Consider the following 14966-nt stretch of genomic DNA (forward strand, 5'->3'; position numbering starts at 1 on the left):
AACATAAAAAGCAATGCGAAGTAGAAAGAAAAACTAAAATACAAAACAAAAGTTGCAAGTACTTACAATCGCTATAATATTGCACAGTATACAATACAAACAAAAACTGCAAAGGTTACTGAAAACAACCAAAATTAAAATGCGGTACATTGACGGAAAACACTCTTATGTACAATCAACAAGAATGTGTGTAAAGTTCTGCCATTTAGAAAAGAAAAGTTTTTGTTGTCCCGAGGTAACTGCAATGTATTTTTCAAGTTCTATCTTATCCTGCACTACGAGACACTTGCTCATATTGTTCAGATAAGTGCGAATACCACTTCTCCATTTCGTCATTTTAACCAATTCTGTCGTGGAGAAAAGGCGGGGCCTTCACAAACTACGCCGTAGTACGCAGTAATGTTGTGCTAAGGTAAAATCCGAAGTAATTTTAGGCCTGATGGTGACTTTTCTAACCCGACAGTGCTTTCAGAGATACACTGGATCAAATTATGTGGAATATATCAGATATGCCTTTTTTAAACTGCCAATTGGTGTTAACTACGTGAAACTGCAGTGAGACAAACCAAAGCTTTGAAGAGCACAACTTCGGCACGGCTTTTAAGCCGAAAACATATATTTTCCTTGACAACTCAGTCCCGGGAATTCAGTTCACTGACCAAATGTAGATTTGGACTGCTCATTCCTCGACGACGCAACAGTACAATTCTCATAGAAACTCGCCCACTGTGCGATTTATCGACAACATTGGGTTTTTTTTTTGTTTCTTCAAAAAAGTAACTGCTACTCTTTAGCCTTTCTTTCGCAAACGTTTTACCCGGAATTTTATTTATTTCTCTTTTTTACCCACATTTTGCTTTACGTACGGAAATCAGTCGAACGCTTTTATTTGAATTTTCCTGGACAAAACCATAAAAAACATGACCGTTAAAATAGATCGCGTCTTTTTTTTGTCCCAAATGACCATTTTGATTAGTATCCGGACCCAGCTGTCCCAGTCGGAATCGATTTCTAAGAAAGGCCAAAATGGATTTTTGTCTTATCAGCCTAATGCATTATCAAGCAAACAGGTGAAAGGAATAGGAAAATGGCTATCATTTTGGAAATGAGATCCGTCAATTAGATATCATTAGGAGATTGAAAGATGCGTGTGGCTGCAAGGAACCGCTCTAATAAGAAAATCATCCAGCGTTCGAAGCATTCTTCTTCGAAGCATTATCATAATGAGAAGAGAGAAAAAAAATCACTAGTTACTTTAATAAATCACATCTTAAAAGAACATGTAATGCAAGATAAACATTTCGATATACCGGCACGATGAAAAACTAACCTTTAATATCGATATTTATTTACCGAATGGGTGGGTGCTATCTTAAAGTCTGTTATTCACCCACACCCACTTAAGTGCATGTTTTTAAACCACGAATAAAAGGCAGAAGTTGGATGGGTTTCCTAGCCCCTGCTAAAACATCGAATGTGCTTCTTTTCTTATCAAAAGAGCTCAGGGGCAAAATTAAAGAGGAATTAAACCATTTACACATTTGTAGACTAAACGGTCGCTCTCAATGCCAGGCTGATTTACCATCGAGATATATAGATATCTATTTTGAATTTCGCGGCAAACCTTCCTCTATTCAAATGACAGCACTTGGGCAAAACCTTCCCTGTCTACTTTTCACGCTGTATAAGTTTCTTCTAAACTTAGAAATCTCTGTTAGTTTAAAATCTTTATTTCTTATCAGTTAGAACAACCAACGAGAGGTATTTCGTGTTCGCCTGTTTTTTTTTCCTTCTGATGATCTTGCGAACTGAAAATTCATTTTTTTTCCTAATAGCTACAATTGAGTGACTTTAAGGTGAATTTTCGAATCAAGATGAAAGTCGGCGAAAAACGTGTATCCTTTCATCGGCTTCGTTTCCGAAGGAAATGGATAGCATTTAAACAGTTTTCTCTTTGTTTACTATCACTCTTATTTTTCATCTCAATACAAACGCCCTGGCCTTTAAACTCCAATTAAGGCAACAAATTACTTAACTCAAGGTAATGTTTTAGCCGGCTCCACACACAGTAATACAAGCTCACGTTAAGACGAGAGCAGTCTCGCCCCCTTACTTTGCAAAGTATTTCTCATTAATTAAAAAATCTTTGTTAGCTTTTTCCAAGATCAATAGCTAATTAGCAAGCTATAGAGCAAGCCGACGAACAACGTCAATGTGCTCTAAGTATTTGACGAATATATTTCTAGGTCGCGAGAAGATTAAAGAGTGTATACAGAAATCGCGACTATACAGTTATTCGGACGTTCTAGTTGAGGCGTAAAGAAAGCAGAAACTGTGTATACAACAACCGCTCTGTCGGTAGAGGAACACACTCAGCAAATCATGAATATTAATCGGGTTTTCTGGCGTTGGGACGTTGAAATATCCTTGAAATTCGATTTTACTAATTTCTGCAGCAAGAAAAAGTGTAAGGTTGACACCTCGAGCATTTGCTTGTACTTCAAACTGCTTTTCCTCCACGTCAGTTTTGTTCTCATTTTTTGTAAATGTGGAAGCGCCATTGTCAGTGTAATAAAATGACTGAAATAGACCGAAAGAAATTGTCTACGGAAGGCGGCAAGACCGAATTTAATAAACTACTCATTGTAGACAACACAAAGCTCTCTGTTTACTTTACTGTGTCTTTTCTAACAAATTACTCGATACATGGCCTTTAATAAAGTTTTGACTTGACGAAAATTTCGCTTTTGTGTGCTAAGTAAACATTGAAAAATCCAATAAAAAATAAGTCGAGAAGCGAGTTCGTGGTGACATAGATTTGCGCAACACAGATTCTTTGTGTGGTAATGGCATAATAGCCTTCATTATTCCAGCAATAGCTAGAAGTTCCTACAATGTTTGATAACGGCCTTAAAGTACTCGAATTCACAATTGTTTCCGAGACAGGATTGACAGAAAGCGCTTCTTTCTAGCTGAAAGTCAAACAGTTTGCAAATCAAATCGCGGCTAGCCTAATTAGGGCTCGAAAGCTTGCTTTAGGAGTGTATCAGCTCCACAATGAAGTACTTGACAAAACTCAATCAACAAATTTTAGACGAATTGTTTTGCCAGTTCGCTTTGGTACGGTCAGATTTATTTGCATATTATTACGAAAAATATGCACTTTGTTGAGGTTTGCTTTACAGACATAATTTTCTCCTCTAATCACGCGCGTTTTCTAAACCTCTCACGTCGTTCTCGAACGCCTAACGGTGAAAACGTTGAAGCATTTAACTTGCGTGAAACCAGCCGTGCGCCTATCCAGATATGTGAAACTTTGTTGTTCGTGGTTGCGTCTTTTCCCTTTTCCGAGATGAAGAATGAAATTGTTCTCCAGATAATTAGTCAACGGCAACCCACAAAGAGTCGGCGTCTCATACCGCAATTGACATTTGCGAAGTATTTTTCAAACTAAACAATTGAAAGCGTTAAAATGTAATTAATATAGATATGAGTTTATTTATAATAAAGTCGCTTTCTGATTGGCTGGCAGTACTTTACAGCATCAGTATAGTTTGTAAAGAAACTCACTGACGCATGAAGTCTCAGTCCCGACTTAATCGCATGCCGGTTGCATCAGGAACAAGACAGTTTTCTCAAAGCTAGGGACAGAGCACTATACCAAAGCCTTAAGCAACTCAAGGAGAATTCAAGGACCTCAAGAAAATCCTATTAAGTAAATCATCAACCAAAAAAAGAAAAATCAGTTTTTGAAATATGAGTTCCCCCAGGGATTCACCCGAGTTGCCTTCATACGACATGAACAACAACCTGTCCAGCAAGGAGTTATCCGAAAAGCGCACGAACTCACTCGAAGGTAAGACTTTCCTCCAGGGAAGGAAGAAACCTAGATTACTTTCCAGGATTCTAGATAACTAAGTTCTAATTAGTTCAGGATTTCTCAGGGATTAAGTGTTAATCTTGCCTGAAACAACAATATGTGTTCTTACTCCTTACAATTGAACGTGCGAACGTGCCATACTAGGCGCAGCAAGCGCTTCAGAGACATTCCAGGAAAACGGAGCGGCGAGTTCCGTCGTGCAAATTGTACTTACAATCACTACTATGTCTGCCGGGGGGCACTTATAAATGAATGAACGTTGTTTACGTTTTGTCGGACAGAAAACACAATTGTGGAAGAAGAAGGCACGAAGACGAAACGAAAACAACGGAGGCAACGAACACACTTCACGTCCTATCAGCTGCAAGAGATGGAGGCCATGTTCGCCCGAAACCGGTATCCAGACATGGCGGTTAGAGAAGATATTGCTTTGTGGACGAGCTTGACAGAAGCTAGAGTGAGGGTATGTATATAGACAGTCTGTTTAAATATCCTGGAATGGAGCGCACTCGAAACAGTTTGGTCGATTTTAAATAATTCAAGTCGAAGATAAATTTACACACTTATGGTTTGCGCGCGTCGGGCAATCCACACTTAAACTGAATCATTCTCGGCGCAGAGAAATCACGTTTTGTCGTAGCTAAGCTTATAAGAAACATGCTATGTTTGTTTGCTTTTAAACAAGCACCACTTAAGTCCCGCATTTTAAATACAGAATGAAAAACAGCACAAACAGAGTTCTTGCTCTTGCACACGAAGCGTAAATTATTTACCGCTACTAAGCAGAAAACCTGGCACATAAAATAATGGTACCGCCCCAAGAAGAAACATCGTACATATTTTCCTCTTCAGAGCTTTCTTGGACAACGCAACATCTCGATCATGACACAGATCTAACAAATTAGGATTAAAATCATTTTAAAGACTCGAATATCGTCAAGATGTTTGCTTTTTTAATGCGTTTCTCCGAGGTATATGTTCGTGCAATTACGGTAACTTTGTTTGTCGTGAAAGTCGGGAAACCGTTTCCAAATCACCTGGCGTTCGCCACACCAGCCCGCTTTGATTTCATGTTGCTTGTTTAATTTCGGAAAGAGCAAACTTTGCGAAAACAGTGTGTATTTCTCGCCTGGAAATCTTATTTGTTCTTTAAGCCCTTTTTGTCTCTTAAGTCCTCTGCACCACCTAAATTATAGAACTGGACGGCTTTTGGTGTTAACACCTTTGGAAATTACTCAATACCAAGTGTACCTGTGTTCATACGTTTAGGAACAGACATTTGAAACGCAGCCTAGAATCGCCAAATATTGAATAACATATACGTTTCTTTTTCGAAAAACGACGCGACACAATGGCTCGAATTGAAGCACAAACAGTCTCTCTGAAACATCCTGTGTTTTAGACATCGTAATGGCTGTACATCTTTCTTTCTTGCAAAAGAACCTTACTTATCAAATTAAACGTACTAAAGAACTACCTGCGATGCATTCCAATTTTGTCATTTAACTTTGAAGGTTAAGGGATCTAGCTTGGACTTTTAACAATGCGTTGTCGACATTTTAGCATGGTCATAATAATATCGAGTGGTCACATTATAAACGCCGCTGGTAGGGTTTCAAACAAATTAGCTCTTCTTCAGTGAACTGAATTACTATCAACGCAAAGAGAAGACCGTGTTTAAGGAGACTATAGGTTGAAGGCAAAAACCTTTGTCACAGTGTTTGTACTTTTTTTTTTTAGCAGAGAAAAATAGAGCTCTGACAAGTGTTATTTATCATTGCATTATATTCCTTAAGAAGATAAGATGCAAGCAAGCTCTCTACAGCGTTGACAAATTATACTTGATTTTCTCCAGGTGTGGTTTAAGAATCGCAGAGCAAAATGGCGAAAGAAAGAGAAAAACAACCCAAGTAACGTCCTTGGACAAGAAAAGCCTGGCACAATCATTCCAAGTGTGAATGGATACTACGAGAGTCCGAGCTCGCTTCGCTATGACAGCTCGGAAACAGCACCGTCGGTTTTCCCGAACTACAGCTCGAACTATTGGAGCAAGGGCGCACCTACTCTGGGATACAGCCCATTACAACAAGGAACCAACAGCCTTGGATACAACTCGTTTGGCCAAATACCCCCTCCCTGCCCGGTACCGCCACCCATGACGGGTTCTTTGAGTCCATTTTCAACTCCAATATCAAGTGACAATAACTCGGCAGCATCGTTTGGTGTCAGTTCTTCTGCTGTTCCAAGTGTTCCCTGCGGTTATCCATCGACTTACGCCTACCAGGAACAGAGCTCTATGTATTTGAAGGGTAAAAGCCCATCCTTAAACCACCACTCAAATTATTCGCAAGGGAATCCGTACGGCTCATACCCTTACGGAATGGCTGAAATCCCGATCAATATTTAAAAGAGCGCGGCGAGGCGACTTTTAACGGACGAGAACCGACTGTAGAGACATGTGTCTTAGGAAATGTGTCTTAGGAAATAACGTGAAAGATAATTTGTGTTTAGATACTTTTCAAATGAAGGGTAATTGCTAGAAGCAGAAGTTGTTTTTTAAAGTTTGATATTTTATGGTTTAAAACCGCCGTTAAGTTGGCATCAAAGCAATTAAAGGGCTAAACAATTCCCTGAACTAGATAATAGATTCAACCTAGGTTAGGCTTGGATGTTTTAGGCGGTCAGGCGTGTAAATCATCTCAAAAAAGTTGTAAATTCAGTATCATTCAACGTATCGAAATTAGATTAAGAAAGAGATTCAAGTCCTCAGTTACAATTTTAAAACTTATTAGATTTTCCCGGTGGCGAGAATGTTATGTGGCACAATATTCGACAATTTAGAAGTTTCTTGTTTTCACGCCTCAATGATCTTCATTCACATATTTCTATTGTTCCTGGCTGAAACCTTTTGAAGCATAATATCGGAGTAGCAACAACACCGAGTTTTAGTATTTTTCTGAGTTAAATACGCCTAAAGCTATCTACTCATTGAACTAAGAACTTTTTGATACCGATTGTAAGCGTTTCCTAATAATGGTTTTGTCTGGGACCCGTGTAGTTCTCGCTTCCTAATCCGTGATACATTGACTTAGTTATTAAGGTAATATCAAACCATTCTTGTGTAAGACGCTTAGCTGTTGAAAAGTGCTAAGCAACATGAATAAGTGCTTCCTTTTTAATCTTATCTGCTAGAAGTCGCAACTCGCAAGCGTTTAAGAGCGACACGCCCGCTGGTGACACTATGTGTAAAGTACCTGCGGTTTTTAGCCAGTTTTCGTGCCCTAAAAATATTTATTGAAATCGATTTTCAACAGCTGCGTTTTAAAGCAATCTCAAGAGACCACGGTGTTTTGCCCTGGGAATTTTCAGCTGTATTTAAGTTTGTACAGTCAATAAAAGAGTAAATGTTATGCACAGTCTTTTGTGTGTGATACACTCTTTTCATGGAGTGAGACAAAAGAAACAGGTCTCTTGAAGAGCCTTTTATGTCGTGTTCAAAAAGCCGCTCTATGCATGACGCTTTGACTTGTAAAATATCAGGTAACTTCTTGTGTCTTGTTTCGTGGAAGATAAATGTTATCGCGTAAGCATGGTTTTCAGGCAGTTGACTTGTCGCAACCATTTGAAAATTGCCGAAAGATGCAAATGACCAACAAAAGGCTATTCAAAATAGCGGCTATTTTCAATTCAAAGGCTGAATGAATATATGCACTTTACTGGACGGATGCAGCTAAATAGGTCCATTACATTGATGCATCTGATAAAAGAAGATAAAGGCGTCAAGGCTGTCCACAAAACGTCAAGTTACCAGAACTAAATTACTCAAAAGTAGTGCAATTTTTACAAGGAATAGACCCTTGAAGTTTCAAAAGCTGGATTAAAAACGTTCGGCATGGATTCCTTATTCGCACGATCCAACAGAATGTATAGACTAGACCAAAACTTTCGACTCGCATAAAATATAAAAATTTCTTTCGGAAATGTTTGCATCGAACCTTTGCTCGTTGAATAAGTGGCGGACATTGTCGTGGAAAAGTTATTACAATTTTCAGTTGTATGCATGACGGCAATTTCCTGGCGGGACAAATGATCCCTGAGCGTGTTTCGTGAAGTTATATTTTGAATCCTTATTTTTGAAAATACAGTGGCTCCAAGATGATTTTGGGTGATAATTCAGCAAATTTCAACGAAAATTCTTTGCATACAATTTTCCTTTCATTGTTTTTGCTTTGGACAGTGTTTTCGTTTGCCACAGTATTTTTGTTTCCTGCCCGAAAATTACGATGTAGACGCAATGGTACTTAATTGTAAAGAAACTAATTACTCGGTATTCTTGATCAGCTTTTCTGAGGCCTCACTAAAATTCGAAAAGGAGAAAAAAAAAAGACAATGGGTTTTGATATTACAGACATCTGCCTGGCCATTGAAAAAAGGATTTGGATCTCACACTTGTGAATTACTCATTATTAGAAACTGAATTCAAAAACCGTAATGTTGGGATTTGTTTTCGCTGCGAATGGCGTCAATAAATTAAATGACACTGTTATTCAAGTGTTACGCCAAACAAGGGCTTATATTTCGCGTTCTGTAGATAGCTGAGAATTCATAACACTTTTACAAAAAGTTGACCCAGAATTAAAGCCATCGCGTCGAATACAAATAGCAAAAGAAAACCCCCAGTTAACAATAATGGTTAATTTATGTATGTATAACTGACTGTAAACACTTCTTCGTCATTTTTGGCGTCTTTATTTTTGAAAAGTAGCATTCCCCGCTCCTTCTCGTTTCTAAATTATTTTTCTGGCCGAGGAAATTAAAGATAAATTTGAGGTCTTCCTGGAAAAAAATGTGGAAAGTTCTCTCGATTCGCTAGATGGTATAAATTGTCTGCTATCACGCCAGGTGATATTACGTTTTCAAAGTAACTAATAAAGTAATGATGATTCTTCTGATAATTTTCCTTGCGCCTTGCCATCAGTGAAGTAAAAATTTCTCACCTCAACTTTTTAAAATTTAAAAATTCAAGAAAATTTATGGAACACGCTGGGTTAAACTTGACATTGTGCTGCATAATTGATATTTTAGTTCTTTGTCAAGCTTGGAAAAATACTTTTTTTTCCCTTTATCTCTTTACAACTTTCAACGCCAAAAAACAAACTTATCGAAAATATAATTTTATCATCACTTTGTGTACTTGTGAAATAAACATACATTACAATAGGATATTTGCTTCCTGGAAGTATCATTTATTGGGGTATTACATTGCATATGGCATATTTTAGATAAGAAAAACAATAAACGAAATAATTCATATGCAAATGCCGATTTTGACAGTAATGGATCTTTCCAGGGTAATGGTTTATGTTTGATACAGCAAAGTAATAAATTGGTATAGTTATACAGCTGATTTTTTCAGTGGTAAAGTTTCATCAAAAAGTGTCAGCTGAAAATAACACTAAAAGCCACGTAGCTTATCAACAGGAAAGCTAATTAACTGGACGCCGTCCAGAACTTCAGATGCATTATGAAGTTGGTTAATAAATGAATAGAGTGGCGTAAAGGAAAGCCAATAGAATGGAAAAAAAAATTTCAAGAACCAGGATCTTTCCGTCCGTAATTGAAGAGGAAAAACGTTTACAACCATAGAAAGAGTAAAAAAATTGGAAAAGAGGAAAAGGGTTTCTTATTTTAAAAAGTCTTCTTCAGTATTTTGTGCCGGAGTGATAATTTCATTTAAAAGGTGTCTTTGGGACGACTATCACAGGCCTAGAATTTAACGCAAGACCTCGCAACTCGTTTTCGAGAAATACTTAGTGTTTGATCTGTGTTTCTTGAAGAATTTACGTTTGATAATTAAATCTATGTTTAAGATTTTCTTTAATATAATCCTTAAGTGTTAGATTTACAACGAAAGTTTTAAGGCGACGCGTGTACAGCTGCAAAAGTTTGATTATCAGAGTATGGCTATGGGCTTTTCTAGATTGTCTAGCGCAACGGTAAGTATTGCCTGGACAGCAACTGTTTTGGCCGTACCACTGCATAACGAGAATATCTAGTTTTTGGGGTTTGCAATAATTAAATGCAGCAAAAGTGACATATTTTCCAATGAATCCATAATGAAAGAAAACAAGTATCAACTGTTCGATATATTTACCAAGCTTATCGAAGGAGAAAATAACTGATCTTGTGTCAACGAGTCAATAATGTACAACGAATGTTCACTTTTTGGGTCCGTCTTCTTTATTTATTTTTATAGTATCTCTTTTATTTTATGACCCGTTTTCACGAAACGTTCATTTTATCAGCATCAGTAAGAGAATCCACTCTCATTGTTTGGGTTTTGCGCGACCACGGAAGACAAAATAAGCAAACACAATACACTCCATAGAACGATGTAGTGGCTTCATTCAGTATTTGCGAAGTCTCAAGTAGAAGAGGAAATGAACCTAGAATCTCGAGGAAAAAAACGACATTGGCGTACAAAGATGCAGAAGTCTCTGCACAGCTGCCAATCTTTGATTGCTTCGTTTTGCTTCGTTTCAGTGAAATTGACCTACGTATCAAAAGGAATATCAACCTTTCTACTCCTTTTCAAATAGATTAAGCAAATGTCATCTTTTATAATTTGTAAAAAGAAAAAAAATTGAAACACGGCTTTGCTTAACGCAGATAAGTATCCGTTCTTAGGAAAATAAATTAGCATAACCTGATAAATTTTGCGAGTTCCATGGGTCATTGGAACAAGTCATTCGTTTCCTGGCAGCATTGTTTTTTTGTTTTCAGTTGAATTAAACGGAGAAAATAATGCTAATCGGAATCTCTCAAGCAGAGTGTTTTATTGTTCAATTTTAACCAAGCGCAAGCAATTTTTGAGGGCGGCTCCATCCACATGGCTCACAGGCCAGTTAATCAAGCTTATCGCCTTATATAATTTGTCGCACGAAAGCCCTTATTACTTCACTAAGAGTTAAGTTCAAATGGCTCAAAGAGAATCAATAAGGAAGGCGTACATAAGCTATGCTTGAAAATGCCCAGGAAGCTCAAAAGCTAATCCAGAACGAAAATTGAAAAAAAAAAAATTATATTGAATCAAGTTATAAAAATATCGTGTCGCAAATGAGTAAATAAATTAGGCTGATAATTGCGTAGGAGGTTTGAGCCGTACGTTCTAGATCTATTCCTGTGAATATCTTGACATTTTTTTAAACATTGGGTAAACGATGAAATGATATATGAAATGAACCATATATTGAAGTGCGGATATGAGATCAAGTGAAGCTATGATCTTCGCACTTATGAACGACAGACTACAGACTCTTGGGTGTAGAACATTGGCCGATGAAAAGTCAATGCAGTCGTCCTCCTGGACTTACAGAAGGCCTTTGATACGGTCAATCACGAAACCCTTTTATCTAAATTAAGGAATTATGGCATATGCGATAACGCGCACTCTTGGTTTGAGCCATACTTGAACAACCGCATGTAGAGATGCTCAGTTAATGGGTCGCTCTCTAGGAGCTGCTCATTAAGCTCTGGTGTTCCTAGGGCCGCTGTTATTTTTACTGTATATTAATGATTTACCAAATTGCCTTTGAAGTTGTCAATCAAGGATGTATGCCGATGATACTCACCTAACCTACGCCGGTTTCAGCGCTGACAATATCCAATATAATCTTGTCTAAATGCTGATTTAGTAAATGTTAGCAATTGGCTGATGGCGAATAAACTTACGCTTAATATGACAAAAACTGAATTTATGCTTATTGGGTCAAGACAGAGGCTGTGTACTCTAACAGTTCCTCCTAGACTTTCAATCCATGGCTCTCCTATTGAGCAAGTCACTACTGCTAAACCACTAGGAGTGCTTATCGATGATAAACTTACTTTTAGAAGCCATATTGATAGGTTAACCAAGAAAATTGCTTCTGGTATTGGGGCCATAAAGCGAATCAGGCACCTTATCCCTATATGGGACCTTACATTCTGTTTATCAGGCCCTAGTACAACTGCAATATTGTTTGGGGAAACTGTGGAGTAACTTTGCAGGACAAACTGCAAAAACTACAAAACAGAGCAGCCCGTATCTTGACCTACTCTAAATATGACGCTGATGTCAATAACTTATTTAAACTCGCAGGATGGAAAACCCTAGCCTCCCAAAGGCAAATTAGAAGAGCAACAATGGTATTTGAGTCCCTACAGGGAAGAGAGACTCTGTGAACATGGCAAAATTAATGTTCCGCAACCGCGAAAAAACTACTTCAAAACAGCCTTAGCTATTGTGGCGCAGTTTTGTGGAACAGTATGCCTTTAGAACTAAGGAAAGCAGAATCCCTCAATCAATTCCAACGACTGATTAAAGAGGCTACCTAGGCCATTATTTTAAATACGGCATTCATGAAAAGCAGCTTTTATTTTATGATATTGTGTAGGATACAAATTAAAGTATTTTACGCAGTTTTATCTATACTTGGTTTATAATTTTAACTGTACATATGGTTTTTATATATAGCTGATGAATTGCACCGTGGTTAAATAAAGATTATTATTATATTATGATGATGATGATGATGGTACGACGCTCTAACCAACTGAGCTATGAAGTCACTGATGTCGGGACCTGGTCATTTGTGGGTTTAAATGTTCCTGTGATGAACGAATCAACGATGAAATATATGAAATGAACCATATTTTGGACTGCGGATGTGAAGCTATGATACTCACAGTTATGAACGCAATTTAGCATCGCGAGGTCACGGGTTCAAACCCCGTTTTCAGGCTGCGAAGATTTCATATCACCTGATTTCATATCCGCAGTTCAATAAATGGTTCATTTCATATATAATTTCATCGTTGATTCATTCACCACGGGAACAAGTGATCTTGGATCTGAGTGACCCTTTTTCGAGTCATCCCAAAGGAACGCACCCAAAACTCGTTGTTTCAATGATGTACTGTTTGGATCGGGGGTAATGACCAATCAAATCATTTTCCACACATTCCAGGAAAAATCACGTGGTATTGAACACGATTATCAACAGACGGTCCTCTCCGATTTTCTTTCCGAGAGTGGGCGGCTGTACACAGGCTGTAAAATTACTCATTCATTAGTCGGGGTGGAGGTTCCTTTAAAGACCCTGAGTGATGGTCCGGCCGGCGTCGAACTCACGACCTCCCGTACGCTCAAGCAACTGAGCTCAACCGTTTCTGTCTAGAAACGTTTTCTTGATGAGAGTTGCTGTGTGTGAAGTAATCCTATAAGGAAGCGTGAGAGTGATAAATGGGGAAATAAGCAAGGATGCATTAACGTTATGATTGAAAATCACCGCAGTTATGAGGGTAACGTTACTTAAGCGGTAAAGAAAACTCAGCCTTGGACGGGATGGAACACATGAACTTCAGGACTGTGCTTCGTATATGTAATCGCATGGGCCTGAGGGCAATTAAGGATTAATTTCACGCGTATTTTCAAAGTTTTCACAAAATTGCCCGAGTCGCGAAGCGAAAAAAACTTTGAAAATACAAGTGAAATTAATTCTTAATTGCACGACGGCAGATTGCGATAAGGGATGAAACAATGATAAATCTATCGCATTTTAAGAAGTGTTTGCGTTCTCTCGCTACCCCATCCTCACTACTGTGATTATGACATTCTTTTAATAATAAATAAATAAGTAAATAAATAATTAATTAATTAATTAATTAACTTACTCAAGTGTCAACTGTAATCGCGCTGAGGCACTAAATTGGGACACTGTACAGGAATCAAATCAAATCAAGTCAACTCGTATCAATGATCGTTTAAATGGGAAAACCGGAGTCCCCGGAGAAAAACCTCTCTGAAATGGGGGCCGTTTCTCGAAAGTCCCGAAACTTTACGGGCCATTTTCGGGTGCCACAGTTCCCTTTGTATCTCAAGAACGGAGAGGATTTAATTTGTCAAACTTAGCAGTTATTTTTCTTTTTGTTACCTTGAAAACATGTTAAACGATCGACTTCCCAAAACAAGTGGTTGGCAATTTCACAAAAGGGTTTTCGGGACTTTCAAGAAACGGGCCTCAGAGGTGAGAACCAACAAAGTCAGCCCCCATTTGATGCCAGGCCTGGAAGTCGAACCAGGGCCACACTGATTGGGGGAAGGCGAGTGCTCCCACCCCGGCGCCATCCCGGCTCCCTTTTAAACAATTGTTTTCTTTCGTATTTATCCTATATCCTTCTTAATGAAATTTGTACATATTATGCACTGTTATATACCTAGACTTTCGCTGAAATAAACGAGCACTGTGATTGGTTGATTCTTTGTCACGTGGCCCTGATCAAATTCAAATGTATCCCGACCAGGTTTCAATTCCGCAGTTGTTGCCCGCTCCGGATTTTTTTGTTGCGATTGTTGCAGGAAAAGTCTAAATATATAACAAAGCACCTAATGTCTGGTCCCTCGGGAAACTCGTTAGTTTTGTTTCTCCTCGAGTCCGGATGTTTGCCTCGACTTCGTCTCGGGAAACACGAGGACTCTCGGGAAAACAAAACTAACTGTTTCCCTCGGGATCATACATTAAGTGTATAATGTATTTCATCATGTAATCCTGCTACAGTAACTGCCACACGACTTTCATCGGAATAAAACAATTCAAATTGATAGGAATGTCCATGTTTAAATAAAGATCTATCTATCTAATTCAGCGATACCGGTGCAACGCTCTCTCAGTTAAGCTTTCGAGCCAACTGGGATCTAATCAATGAAAGACTAAAAGTTCACAGGAAGTATGAGGTTAGAAAGTTTTTAAATGTTGATCGTGCTAATCAAAACGTCAGTGACCATCCGCCATATTGCCTTTTTGCAATCATGGTTTGCGCTAACCCGTTCCAGCGTTAATTACCACAGTCCCGAATTGGGTATTTTCATCTAATATTAAAAAAGGAATGAGGTATTTTTTCGAGGATTGGTAGCTACTATATTTTATTATGGGCGTCACTTTATTTATCTTAAAAATTCCACTTCAAATTCCACTTAGGTCGTATTAGACGCAAATTTCATGGAAACCGGAACGTTGTACTGTCGATCAGTTTGTTTTGCTCGCAATGA

General features: G+C 38.3%; 1 protein-coding gene across 1 annotated transcript; it reads left to right on the forward strand.

Annotated features, from left to right (window-relative positions):
- The first annotated feature begins 3586 nt into the window (after positions 1-3586).
- On the forward strand, positions 3587-7290 carry LOC137999135 (pituitary homeobox 2-like). Its single transcript, XM_068844978.1, has 3 exons — positions 3587-3856; positions 4162-4343; positions 5736-7290. Exons 1-3 carry the CDS (start codon positions 3757-3759, stop codon positions 6285-6287), a joined length of 834 nt encoding a protein of 277 aa, XP_068701079.1. The 5' UTR covers positions 3587-3756; the 3' UTR covers positions 6288-7290.
- The last annotated feature ends 7676 nt before the right edge of the window (positions 7291-14966 follow it).

Source organism: Montipora foliosa, chromosome 4, assembly GCF_036669935.1.
Source record: "Montipora foliosa isolate CH-2021 chromosome 4, ASM3666993v2, whole genome shotgun sequence".
NCBI lineage: Eukaryota > Metazoa > Cnidaria > Anthozoa > Scleractinia > Acroporidae > Montipora > Montipora foliosa.

Coding starts and splice junctions, on each gene's coding strand:
- LOC137999135 (XM_068844978.1), top strand. CDS start 3,757: ATGAGTTCCCCCAGGGATTCACCCGAGTTGCCTTCATACGACATGAAC. Junction 3,857..4,161: donor GCGCACGAACTCACTCGAAG/GTAAGACTTTCC, acceptor TTTGTCGGACAG/AAAACACAATTGTGGAAGAA. Junction 4,344..5,735: donor TGACAGAAGCTAGAGTGAGG/GTATGTATATAG, acceptor GATTTTCTCCAG/GTGTGGTTTAAGAATCGCAG.